Here is a 14,170-nt window from a genome sequence, read left to right as displayed (position 1 = left end):
AGCCGCCCGCCCCGCACCTCTCGCCCTCGGGTGCTCCGCGCAGCCGCCCATCCTCCTGCACCCGGCGGTGTTTGTAAACAGCGCTCGGAAAAGCACGCCGTTAACGCGCACGCAGCCCTCGCTGCTTCCCGAAGAAGCCGTCGCCGAGGCGGAGGGGCCACCCCTCGCCCCGGCCTGCTCGCTTCCCGCAGTGCCCGCCGCTCCCGCGAACCCCAAAAGCCGCTCCGCTGTACCTCCGCTGCTTCTCTGTTCCCAATCCCTCTAGTTCCAGTGGCGTTCGAGCACGAACTCGCCATTTTCCATCTGATTCATACCGGCGCCAAACAGTCACAAAACCTTCCGAATGGCCCTAGACGTGCCTCTCTCTCCTTCCTCCAATGTTCTTACGCAACCCGAGCCCCGACAGCAGCAGTTTTTCATCTTTAGGGGTGCAGACCCCATCCCTGTGCCCTCCTGCAGCACAAGGCGTCCAGCCCGGCCTCCCCGGTCAGTGCTGAGCCAGGCACAGTGGGACCCTTCTTAGCCTGAGCAGAAGGATGGATGCCCCAGCACCTTCCTACACTGTATCTGAGGATAAGCGGGTGCCTTTCTGGCCTGCAGTGATCCCTGAAAATATGGGCCTTACACACTACTGATAAAGTAAATACACATAGTGTTGCTAAATGAAGGAGATGAGCATTTGTAAATGACTGTCACCAAACAAAACGAGTTTTTTGAAATTAAATCTCGCCTTACATTTCTGCTGCCCTAAAGTCAAAACGTTAACGGATATGGCAGTGATGGGGATTCTCTTCTCATAAAACCTCTAGTCAGAATCACAAAAATGATGTCCTATCTTGTTCCTGCTTCTTACTAAAATTTTTTTTTACTTTGATTGGAAATTTCTGAAGAATATCCAAGAAATGAATATAAACACAAGTAAAAATTCTAATCAGAAGTAAACAGAAAGGCTAGCGACTTCAATATACTTTTTGATCAGCACACATGTAACCTTGTACAATATGACCGAGCTGATCCTGGTAGTATTTCCTAGTTTTGTTTGTCAGCTGCTTCTGCTGAGATCCATGGTTTGACCCTTTGAAATCTGAGGCAGAGCTTACCTCACTTAGATCCCAGGCCTAAAAAGGTTCTCCCTTATTGAAACTGATGGGCCTGTATATCAGAGTAAGGTTCAACAGATGTGCATCATGTTTGAAGGACCACAGACTATTAAAATATATTGGAAAAAATATATATAATTTTAGCATAGCTTTCAGTCAAAACCAGCAGTTGGAAGACAGACAAATTTATTATTTAGTTCCTTGTTAATTTAGTTCCCAGCAATGTCAAATTGTAGTCATACTTATTTATAGCTGTATTGGCATCATATGACCAAAAAAGAAATTAGTCACATCTGTTCTGCAAAACCTGCTGCACACACTGGCACCCTCATACCACCACTGCCACCCTGCAACCACACCTGGTGCTTTAGGGCAGAATGGGATTAACTTGGCACCCAGATGAGTTAAGTGGGACAGAATCCCAGGCACTGTTGTGGTGGAAGTGGACTCCTCAAACCTATGTGTGCACTCCCATATCTCACCACCAATTTACCTTTTTTTACAAATTTATTTTTTTTTCCTGTGCTCTTCTGGCATGAAGCCTTTCAACTGCAAGCCCGTTTCTGTTGCTGGGTCACTAGCTGTGATGGGAACATACAGAAGCCTAACATAAAATTGGGGTCTCCTAATGATTGATTTAGCCAGTAGGTGTTACTGCTGCAAAAGTTTTAAAGAGCAAAATCCAGAGAGGTCTGTTATGGAATCAAATAGCAACAGCATAAAAGGCCACAGTCTGCTCTCCAAAAGCCTTTTTTTCATGTTAGAAATAACTCCAGTGCTTTTCTCACGTTCCCATTCTCACAATGTGTCCAAGCACAGGCTTTGACCCAGGTTTTTTGTATAGCTGCACTGACTCCAAGTGAGGGCTCTTCCTCTTTACGTATGTTAGGCCAATACACGGAAGCCAGCTTAGTTGACTCTTACACAACCAGTGGAATAGCTTTAAATTTCATATGGTCTCTGCAAAATGCATGCAAGAAAAAATGGCAGCTCCTTATATGCAGTTTGCATGGTTATATATAACTAAAAAAAAAAAGAAGAAATAGATCCAGAATAATTGTTTAAACAGTGGAGCTTGTGCTGACAGAATTATCTTGAAGAGAGTGAGGAGGACCATTTAACTGTTAAGAGATAAATCTGAACTCAAATGAGCTGACAAAACACTGAAGACCTTCCAGGAATATCCACAAAGACCACCGTAACCCTCTTTTGGAGTCCTTATGCCTTTGAATACCCTTGCTGGACACATAGATTGAGGCTTCTGGTCAGCATCGTATAAAAAGACATGTGAAAATTAATATAAAGGTTAATTGTAGGTGCCATTACTGTAAACAAAAGTATGTGCTTATGTCTAAACATGCCAGAAGCCTGAGCAGCATTTTCAGGACCAGAATCTTAATTTTCTTTCCCATTTTTCAAATGTCTATTCTTAAGGAGTAAAGCAGCTCAGCTCAGACGAGGTAGGCAAAGGCCTTTCTGGTCTTATGCCTCTGTTCCCAGGCATTCCCCTTCTGCAGATAGATTTTGCAGATTCCAAATCTGTCTATTTTTCCTCCATTTCTCTAGCTTCAGATCTAACATAAGGCCTCTCTGTAGGGAAAAGTTGTGCTTAAATACAGACTAACCTATTTTTCATTATTTTGTTTTGTTGTTTTTTTTTTCTTCCCTGTTATTAATTGCACCTGACAGTTGGGGAATACACTCTTATGCTTTGAAGGAGCAATGTCTCGCTGCCCTTTCTGAGCAGCCAATACCAAGGGTGGGTGCTCTTCTCTGTTTCCTGTCAGTTGAGAGAGATCTGCCATCTTAAGTCTAACACGGGGCCAAGAAGAGACGTGCACATTCATAGACTAAACTGAGGGTAATAGGGAGATAAATAATGAAATTCTGCTACCTTTATCCTCAAGGCAAGCATAAAACAAATTCTGTGAGGATAATTGACTTTAGGGCCTTGCTAAAAAAGACACTTTCCAAAAGCTTTAAACACTGGTTCAGTGAACTCCATTTTGATGCCTTCTTTGCAGTTCTTCTCCCCGGGGATGTGTGTCACCGTATCTCCTGAGCTATGCCCAAGACAACTTCCTCTGATTTGCTTTATTTTGTTACCTCTGTTCATGTGCAGCACTAGTAAAATGGGAATGGGATAACTAATCGTACCCGTAACCAATTTTAATATATACTTCAGCTTGTATGTTTTCTATCGTTTAAAAAAATCTAGTTTATCTAGAAGACCTTCAAACTCATGCCATGATAACTGACAGAAGAAATTGGGCTGTGTTCAAATGTGGCAGTGAAAAAGGGGCTATTTTAATTCTAAAAAAGCAGGAAAATCTCCTTGATCAGGACTTCGCTGAACTTTGCTGCTTTTGCAAGCAGCTTGTGTAGAGTGAGTGTGAGCGGTGTGTGGTGAGCAGTATTGCAACCTGCCTAATAATGGGAAACACAAGGAAGTATGAAGCAGGCCCCAGAATCACAAGTCCATCTCCAGCAAAGGACAAGTATTAGCTACCACACTGACTGTTACAGAAATTGTTTTCTTGGAAACCATCTTCACTGTCTCCAGTTCTTCTCTGCTTTGCTGTCTCTGTTGTCTTTTATACCTCTGCAAGGCAGTTTAAGATGCTAACAAAATGGATATGCAGCCCTGACTGTGCAGTTGTAGACAATCGCCAGATGCAAGATAGCGATGGCCCAGGCTCACATAGGCCTGGCTACAGCTTGCCCTGGTAGGCAGATGAGGAGTGTGGTGTTGTGCCAGGATGATACACAGATTGTTTACATTCTGGAAGTCACGATAACCCAATTAAATTTCCAAGGTCCATTCAGGTTCTTTGATGATATGGACAGTTTGAAACTTTTTGTTTCTATAATCTTCTTTGCAGTGCAATAAATCTTTGTCTCAATGTAATTTCAGATGGGCTGCTGAGCTTGAAAAAGTTGTATGGTGTTTCTATAACCTGATAGCTTTATTCAACTACTGCAGACTAAGAAAGCTACTTAAAAGGGGACAGTGGGTCATGAAAGTAATGACTCAGACTGTCCTGTACAAGGCTGATGAGTAGGAAGGAAGGCTGTCATTGAAAAGAGTTTGATGCTTAGCTGAGTCATGTTTCAAACTGACATCCTTTCATTTTCAGTGTTACTGAATATTTGATAACCTTGCTGGTAGAAGTTAGGGTTAAAAATATTTTTAGTTAGACCACTATGCAGTTGCTTTGTCTTTCACTTGTCTTTCATTCTGACTCAGAGGCTCAGTTTTAGGGAGACTGACAGAAGCAAAGGTAAGGAGAGAGAAGTACATGCAAGTTTCATATAATAAAGCAAACAGCAAAACACTTCTGTCCTTTTTTCAAGTTCAGAAGTAATCTGGAAAGGTATTCAAAAGTAAATGTTGCCTACCTGCAATAGCTGACTAAAAGGACCAGGACAGCTCCTGTTTGCAGGGACACCTCCTGTGAATTATCTTGCCACATGCATTGGTGGCCATTGGCAGATAATCGTGACCCAGTTAAGGTCACTGCATAACATGGTAATGTAGATGTGACAGAGGATGGGAGAGCACCAAATTCCCAGACTCAGAGCCAAGTAGAACAGACCCCAGTACAAGAAACTGTGAATTTCGGTTGCGTTGGTTCAAGAGCTGCATTCCCATATAAACAATGGATGTCCTAAATTGGTGCCTGAAAGAATCCTCGAGGATTTCCAAGCTTCCTGAGAAATTTGTTGGCATTTTCTCCTGTACGTAAATGGACAAGACAATGATCCAGTGATACAGAAGCACTTTCAACTACAGCAGTTGCCCTTTGATTCTTCATCTTGCAAGCACAATGTGTCTTGTCAAACACCAGCTTGGGGACACAATCATGATTTTTTTTCTCACAGAAGTTGTCCCCAAAAATGCAGGAAAAAGAAAACACCGCTCACACATTATGCCTGCAAAACAGACAGGTAGCCTCACACCCCAATACAATGCCATAGTCTCATGTTTTGTCTTATCTGTTTCTTCTTTAAGCTCCTTGTATTTAACAAGACAGTACTGTACAGGCCAAGATCAAAGCAGTCATGTCTCATCACTACTAGCTCATGTCTCTGTTTTAATACTTCCGTTCTTTTTGGTCAAAACTTTAACCCGTCTCCTGCTCGTCTACTGACACATAACTCCACCCTCTCCAAGGACCATGTCTGTTCATGCAAGTGCTCCAAGCTGTCAGGATGCTCTCTTCCACGCAATCTTTAGCCTGGAGATCCACTTCAAGAGACCCTCCACAGCATTCCTGCCAGCAGGCACTGCACCGTCAGCATCGATGGCAGCAGTGCCTGTGACCACGAGCGGTGTTATTGGTGCCTGATCAGGATGCAGCAGGAAACGTCTGGCCTCCACTCCACAGCCATCTGCTAAAACCAGGCCTCCTCTGGCAGAAGTCCAACACAAAGTAAACAGAGTTTCACAGCCAGATTTCAAACTACAAAATAACTGAGAAATATGGCTCTCTGCTCCTAGTTTTCAAATTCAAAACATGGAAGCCTCTAGAATCAAAAATCTTTTATGGATTCTAAGACCTTTTGGCTGCCAAATGGATTCATCACAGTTAACACTAGAGAGAAAGTGCTCTGATATAGTTATTTTAATTAGCTAATTAGTTCAGTTTAAGCATTTGCTAATTTTTAAGATGATTTCTTTTCCAAAATCAGTGATGGAGAAAAATTAAATTGTCAAACTGGAGACCTCAGCTTGCAATACGTGTTCAGAAAACTATGTACAGAGATAGAATAGTTCTGAATGTTGATATTGTAGGATATTTTTCATGGTGTAAGAGAGAGAGAAGGACTCAATGAAGTGTGAATGATTTTTTAAAAGAACAGATTGCCGTGTCTTTTAAAATAGGTCAAGTTTTTGGCCTCGTTTTGTTCAGGGTGTCCCTTAAAGCAACAAGGTTTAATATTAAAGACAAAAACACCATTGCGATTTTGTTCCTAGCCACTTCTATGTATGTATGTTTTAAGGCAGAAATGTTCCAGTGTAAGAATAGAATGGCAAAGACTATGTATCTCAAGCAATATTTCTGAACAAGTTACACTCAATAGTAAAATCTCACTGGTGGCCACACTTCATCCTTAATGTGTAATGTTAATCTGAAACAAGCAGCTAAGGAAAACCAAACTATAAATAAAGGAGACTGCCAATGAAACCAGCACCTGTAGACCCAACTCCTGTCAAATTTTGCTCCCCTAAGTCCCTGGAAATTTAGCAGCATTGTTTGCTTTCCATTTTGAAACCGATTAATTCAATTGATTAATTTGATTTAAGTAGAAACAGAAATACAATAATGACATTCAGACTGAAGGTACACAAGATAGTACTTGAACAAACTTATTGAAAGGAGATAAAATACAATTGTCAAAGCAAAAAGAATCTGTATGTATGTATTTAGATTCTAAAAATGGACATTTGAGATATTTTAAACAGTGAGATATTCCGCCTGCAGTGTTAATTAGTATAGAATAAATACAATTTGTCTTCCGTGTAAGTGCAGTCTGGTACATATGCTAACAGACACACCTTTGTTTGGAGAACATAAGTATAATGCATGCATACATAATGACGTTACATAGACTTAATTATTCAACATAATACAACAGTAATTGAAATTAGCCTTAGTGCATCTATATGGAATGAGGCAAGGCATGACTAGGATTTCCTCCATCCCAGAGCTCTGGAAAAAGACCAGGTACAAATCAAGAGGGGTTATGCTTGGAGAGTACACAGACAAGGCTTGTCACTCTACCTACACTCCCCTGAGGCAGAGATGGGAGCTTGGTGGATCTTTATTAAAATAGATATTTTTTTCCCTACTAAGATGATCCATAAGGGATTGTGCCCTTCAGGCACAACCCTTCAAGAATGTACCTTCTTGTGGTAAAACTCTGCATTGACCCAATGCACAGTAATAAGTATCAGTTGGCTCACAATTTTGTACAGTAATAAAGATACTGAATAGCTTGTCAGTGCATGCTTCAGGAAAGAAGTACAGTCTGGAACAACGGGGTCTACACATACACTTGGAATACAAATATTATGCAAGTTGTGGACTTCATTATGAAAACTGTTCATGAATCTAATTAATCTGTGACTGAAGGCAATGCAAAAGCATCTCTAGCATCCATTACGCTATTTCTTTGTGTCATATTACATAACAAGATAGTTATGAGAAAACCTTTGTTTTAACAATTAACACTATTTTGCATTAAGATTTGTAGTTGTAACTACCATCATGGACTAGAACCTTTATTTTTACCTGATCCTACTCCACACCCTCTGCTGATGAACCAGAGTGAACTGGTACATGTGTGGTTTAACGACACACTAAGGCAAGAAGAAGGAGAAAGAGGATCTTTCCTCACAAGAAGGAGAAAGAGGATCTTTCTCTTTACAGAATACCACAAAGTGCAGGAAAACTCATTCAGAGAGCTCCTAGGGATACTGATTTGTGAACAGCTCTTTTTCACATATTAACTCCCTCTACTTCCTGTAGAACAGGAATACTCTGCACACAGATCTGTTTTCAGTTTCCTCACTGGTGGTTCCTCCCAATACTACTCATATATCAAGATCTCTTTCACTTCATAACAGTTCACAAATTCTTCCAATAGTAATTCTGTTGTGTTTCTTTGTCTGCTATAGTCTTAATAATTAACAGAGATGCCAGGCAGATGTTAAGGAGCAGTAAAATGTTACTGTCTCTGCAATGATTCCTCTTAGAGTAGCTGACAAAATCTTATTTTGCAAAGAATCCCACTGAAAGGTCTTTCTCAGTATGAATATGTCATTGCATAATTACTCAGTAAGGACTTGGGGACTAAATCTCATTCATTTTATAATCTGAGTCAAGTTGGAAAAAAAAGTCACATCGTCTATTTGGATTGAACATGTTTATAATGTTCACAGGGAGTTCTCCTCTCCTGCACAGTGCTCAATGGGGCAGGCACAATACTTTTTATTATCATGATGAAATGTATGAAAGGAAAGATTGATTAATTCTCTTTGTTTATAACACTATACGTAAGTCCAAATTCTTAATACCTCCCCTTACCTTTGTAGGAAATTTGCAGTGTGCGATCTTGAACATAGTATCATATCCAGGTTTCATGTGGAAAACAGAAGCTCTGTGTAGAATACCTGTTATAGGGAACATACAGGACAATTACATTGTGTGCTGATGTAAAGTGACTGGCTCATCTGTCTGAAGGACAGGATTTTATTCTGTTGCCTTGAAGCAACTTCTGTGAGATTGGAGCCAAGAATACTTGAAAAGGAAATGTTGCTCACTATCTATCTGGCTGAAATCCTATATACTTATCTCATCCAGGCAATAGGTTTAGCTAAGAGACAAAATCTAGCTATATGGAAAGGTACTGCTGAGATGAGGATGAAGCTTTTTAAGGGAATTCAGTCCCTGGGCAGCTAACCATGGGAATTGAGGTGGAGGGGGAGTGGTGGGTTCCCATGTCAAATGAGCATGGCAGTGAATATGTCAGCATTGGTGGCTGTAGTCTTCTCTGTACCCACAGTGATCTTTGTGGTCTTAACCAACATGTTTGGGTTGGATCCTCAACATAGCAAAGAAGTTAGCAGCGAATCAGTTCAGATAGTAGAAAAATTACATCCTTTATCAAGATGCTTTGTCAACATCTTAACAGTTTATTGCCAAAACTTCTAATTAGTTTAACAGTTACAATATCACGGCTCTTACAAATCAACACCACATACAGCCAAGAAGCAGCTGTTCTCATTCTCACAGGCTTCTAACATTTATCTAACAATTCAAAAGAAAAATAGAATAAAGTATTAACATCAATATGAGAAAGGACTTCACGTCTTCTGTTATTTTTAAAGTGAATTCAAGAGATGTCTGATATATTTAAATAGCTTTTTAATAAATGTTATGTGTGAAAATATGGAAATTCAGATAAAAGCTGTTAGTTTACAACCAATATGATTTGGGCATGGGAGCAAATGTGGCTATTAAGATGGATAAAATCCTGGACTTTACTGTTTGGGATAGCTCTCTGACGTTTTCAGCGTTCAGTTTTCAGTTTTAGTGTGAATATGCTATACTGGAGTTCAGTTTACAAATCAGTGCCCTTCAGACCTGGGTTTTTTATATAAGAATAACATAAATAAACAAATAGGTCACCTTGCTAACTTGATTTTCCTGTGGCAGATCACTTTCTTCCCTTCAGGAAGCAAAGAATAGATCTCTTTCACTGTCACGAAGATAGGAAGTAGGGAAAGCTTTCCCTCTGCTCGTCATTTTTACTTTAACCTGCAGAACAAGTTGATTACATTGTGTTAATTAAAATTTCCTAAGTTAGGAGGGTCTTTTATTTTTTTTATTATATATATATATTTTTGTTAGGTTTCATTTTGCTCTCTTTTCAGGTTTTTAAGAAGTCCTCTCCCTGAATTCTGGCAGAACCCAAGCTCAAGATTCCAACTGTCTAAGCCAAGTTTAAGAATACTGCTATTTACATGATGCAGTAAGGGCCAGTTAGCCAAGTCTGGTATCAGTCCAGGAGTAATCCTTTCCACAGATACAGGCTGTGTTCTGCCATGTTCAGGAGGTGGGTTGGACAGAAGTAATGTGGAGTCCTTTTATTAACACAGCAGGCATCCAACTTAGAGCTGTGCCTATTTAGGCTTCTAAAAACAGTTTGCACTGAACGTGCCCTCTGGTTTCCTGGCAGGGCTACTCCCATACCAGTAACTTGATACATGCACTCATGGTCACCATAACACCAGCCAAGCACATGGAAATAAGACCATCTTTAGAAAATACCTCAATGGGTTAAAACAGTAGGGCACAGCAACCAAAGCCATGTTTGAGATTCCTCACCCTGCAAGGCAGAGAGAAGGGCTTGGTACTTTCTGGCTGTTGGCAGCTCAAAGAGGAAAAGGATGATTGTGCAAATGGCAACTTCTTGCATAGAAAGTCTTTCCAGAATTACAATTGAGAAGTTTGACTTCGAGTTGCCTTTTCCTTCTGGCACTGAGGTAGAGGAGGGGGCAGGAAGGTATCAGCTCTCTTAATGGCAGAGTGATTAACTACATGCTGCAGGCCCAAATTCAGCCCTATTCATACTGCTGCAGCTTATAGGGGATGATACAGCATTACAACCATCTTTGAGGACAAACATTATCATGGCAGGGATACAGAAATTTATTACTAGCAATCTAACTGCTAAAAGGGAAACAATTTTTTACCACATAAATGCTTGGTAAATAGTTAGAAAATATGATGTTTTTAATTTTATCCATATCACATTTAATCTCAAATTACATATGCAGACATGGAAAGTACTGATGTGACATTTAAACATACCAGACCTGTCCCATTGTAGGATAATTTCTTTTTTGTTGTTCTGATTTTTTTTATTTTTATTTTTTTGACTGATTTCTTGTGTAGAAAGATCTATGATCATAGTACATGGTCATTTCTTGACCATATAAAAATATTACTCTACTTTTCAAACTTTCTCCCTTCATTTCTGAAAGCATAGGCAAGTTAAAAAATAATCATAGCTTAGTCATAAAATCAGTATGTCAATATTTACTTGGCGCTCCTTCATGTCTTGGTCTTTCTTTGCTACCCTGATGCTTCAACTAAGCCCAGTATGCGTCATCAAGCCCTGGATCTAATAACTTGGGAAGATGATATTTTAAGATGCATTTGCATTAGCAAATGAAAATCCAAGTGGTGTGTGGAAAAGTGTGCTGAGCATGATGCAAAATAATTGCCAAAAGAGGAATCGAGATATAATAAGGTGGAAAAAAAAGTACTATGTGCAACAGTGAGAAGGCCTGTGGGTGCATTTGCAGATTCCTCATGCAGATTGTAAAATGTAATTTAACATTTCTTTACAAATAAAGATGCAGTTATGACATAATTGTGTCAAATCTATTTTTAAATCCGCTCATCTGAGTTTCTGACACCAGCTTTTAGCAGTCTAAGGAAATTCTTTTAAGAAAAGAATTCAGGCTTCAAAACTCCCAACCACTGTTTCAACCGGGGCAACAGCTGGCGTCCTGGGCACCGTCTGGAAGAAAGAGCAGTTTAAGAGCTATCGGATTGCTTTTCCATCTCACTGGTTTTACAGTTTCATAGTTGTGACTTACTGGGGATCTAACTTGGATACTGATAGATATTTCAGCGTAAATATCATTTATCTCCCTAGAAGTGGGGGCTTTCTTTTCAGTGCAATAGGAGAAGGCCCACTGCTTTACCAGGGCAGCAGATGGGTGAAGCAAGTGAACGCTCTGTTAGTTTCTTTTTCATTGCTCATACGTAAGCACTGCTGCATCTGAAACCCAATTACTATAGCATTTAGTGCAAAGAATAAATCACAGCAAGTATGAAACCGAAAATATTGCCACATACATACAGTGTGTTTCTTTCAGAGGGTTTTCACCTAAAAACGTGACTGTTAGATGTAAAGCAGATTCTCTCATTCATGCTTTAGATTTCTTTTTTTTTCCTAGTTTTGTAAAATCTGCAGTTTGGAGACTACAAAATAAGTTTTATATCCCAAACAGCTTTATCACAAATGATTATATGAGAATGCTACCTTTCTCTTCGTATTCAAATTCTCTTTCAATGTTGGTTGTGTCTGTGAGGCTGGCAATATTGCATGGTCAGAGAAGGCGCTTGAAACACAGCACAATGGTTTTAGGGGAGCATACCTGAATTCCCCCGGAGAACTGGCATCTGAATCCTTGTCTGGGGAGCAACAATATGACACAAGGCATCACACAAGTGGTTCCAAATCGTTTGCTTTTTTTAAATTCTCAGACACTTGTGGAAAACAATCTTAGCATGATGTTATTGCCAAATGTGCACAAGCCTCTTCCCAAAAGACTGGCCTGTGAGTTAATAATGTACTTTGTGCATTTGCAAAACAATTGCTAGGCAGAGCACACTTCGTGTACTGCCCTGCTCTGCAGCTTGCCTCAGTTCAGGCACACTCATTCAGGCTGCTCTTTTAAAAGCTGCAGCTTTAAAATTTTCTCCACAGTTCATTTCCCTCCTAAAAATCTCCCACATAAGCATTCTTACTCCTGCAGCTTCACCAATGCTAGCAAGTGTGGGAGGGCTGGCATTTTTGGTACAAGCACATTTGGACTCTCACTACAATGTCTGCTCTGCTCCCCTGAATACATTTGCAATTAATCAGAGGGACCTACGACAAAGGGTGGTATACTGTGAAAGGTATCTACTGCATTAGGACTTAATATCCCCTCATTTCATGCAGATAGCGATGCTCTCCTCCCCCAAGAACTCCCTCCTTTTCTAGAAATTACTGAATGAGAAAGAGTAAAAGTTCTGTCTGAGGAAACTGAAAACAATAAAAGATCCCTGAGTTGCTCATGAAAAGCGCTGTAAGAAAGCCAGGCTCTATACTATTATATTATATACTATAGTGTAGCAAATCATTATTGAAATTGAAGCTGTTCATTTTCAAGTAGATCATGTGTGGAGATGAACACTCTTCAGATTATCCTCAGTACTAGGATAGGTACATTTTACATTGATTTTCACATAAACGCTGTATGATCTTACGTGGTACATATTCAAATAGCTGGAATCCATTAAAACCATGCTCCAGCTGTGCAATCACTGTCCTCACAAAGATACATTTTTACATGTGGTTAATGCCAGGAGGAAGAATCCACAACTTCAATTATGAGATCACTAAAATATGTTGTTTATTGCAGAGAAAAGCATTTGTAGCTTTTTTTTTTTTTTAATATCCAGCCAACACCACACTGCTAAAACTAGATAATAGAAATCCTGAAGAAATTTGAGCTAAATCTGTCTGGATTATAGCTGTGGGATTATCTGAATGCTAAATTACTGTATATGTTTTACTCGCAAGCATAAGCATAGACAGTATGGGAAGATGGATGACTATGCAGATCGCAATAAAATCCATCCCCAGGAGACTTTTTAATACACAAGGTAAACAACCCCTCTCAATTTATCAAGCATTCTGGATTGAATTAATGCTGTCATTTACTTTGCTGTTGCTGTGTAGAGAAATACGGTTTAACTTAAACGGCTCCTTTAGCAGCAGAAAAACAAAGGTTTTCTCTTTGCATCCTTCATAACACATGTCGTGCAGGAATATTAATTGGCTGCTGTGTTTGTGTAACTGAATTAAAGAAAATACAACTGTAGTTCACTGTGTAATCAGAAAACCAAATTATATGCAATATTTAGCAAAAAGATTAACTCCATCTGCCTTGTTAAACCTTCCCTTCCCCTCCCCCGTTGTTTACACACCAGAATTTCTGACTTTCTAAGGACATACAGTGAGTGAACCTGGATTGACCTGACACATAGCATCTCAGAACTTCCCCTTGAGTGATTCACAGATGTGTGAGCTGTGACCAAAAAAAGCAAAGAGAAAAAATGCAGGGTACTGTATAGTCTGCATGTATTTGAAAGAGCTGATGCTGTCTGAGTGTGCCATGTCTGAGTCCCTCCTTTACTGCAAGTGCACTGCAATGGATTACAAACACATTCTTTTGGTCGCCAGTTCAGCTCTGTTTGACAATTGCAAGTGAAATTACCTTCAGCTATAGTGGTACAGGGGCTATTCTAATTCCTGTTATTCTCCTGACATGTATTACTGCTCGCTGGTGCTTTTTTGACATTTCAAGTAGCTATGCCACATGTTTATGTACCATACAGTTACATGACACGTGAAGCAATCGGGTAGGCTTTCCTGGGGAAGCAGGCTAGACAGTAATTTCTGCTCCCCGTGAACAGATATCAGATGATATAGAAATGTTCACTTTCATTTCCTTCTTTCATAATCAAAGATGGTATGTGGCTTTGTAAACAGATTAAATACAATTTTAGATCCTGGGAAGCTGTCAGTGTAATCCTTTGGTCAAAGTACAGACAAACAAACAGAAGAATCGACCTTAGCCAGAGAGCTCAGCTGCATCCAGCGTTTAAGATTCATAATTTTTAGTAGAAACCAAATTTAGAAAGAGCACCAAAATGTTT

At 39.9% G+C, this 14,170-nt stretch overlaps 1 protein-coding gene and 1 long non-coding RNA gene across 3 annotated transcripts in view; both read right to left on the bottom strand.

Moving 5' to 3' along the window:
- MNS1 (meiosis specific nuclear structural 1) overlaps window positions 1-296 on the bottom strand; it is a 17,947-nt gene extending 17,651 nt beyond the window's left edge. The window contains exon 1 of the mRNA XM_019619271.2: window positions 11-296. Coding sequence (XP_019474816.2) covers window positions 11-296 — 286 coding nt within the window. The remainder of the gene's footprint in view (window positions 1-10) is intronic.
- A 5,134-nt stretch (window positions 297-5,430) lies between these two features.
- LOC116217084 lies at window positions 5,431-12,894 on the bottom strand. Of its 2 annotated transcripts, none has more exons than XR_004161025.1 (3): window positions 9,296-12,891; window positions 8,192-8,277; window positions 5,431-5,512 (listed from the first exon to the last, which is right to left on the bottom strand). It is a non-coding gene; the product is annotated as an uncharacterized LOC116217084 (long non-coding RNA). The 2 variants fall into 2 exon arrangements; XR_004161024.1 differs by having other exon boundaries at window positions 5,436-6,814; window positions 9,296-12,894.
- Window positions 12,895-14,170: the final 1,276 nt, after the last annotated feature.

Source organism: Meleagris gallopavo, chromosome 12 (genome assembly GCF_000146605.3).
Source record: "Meleagris gallopavo isolate NT-WF06-2002-E0010 breed Aviagen turkey brand Nicholas breeding stock chromosome 12, Turkey_5.1, whole genome shotgun sequence".
Lineage (NCBI taxonomy): Eukaryota > Metazoa > Chordata > Aves > Galliformes > Phasianidae > Meleagris > Meleagris gallopavo.
This window is presented reverse-complemented; position numbering and strand designations above follow the sequence as displayed.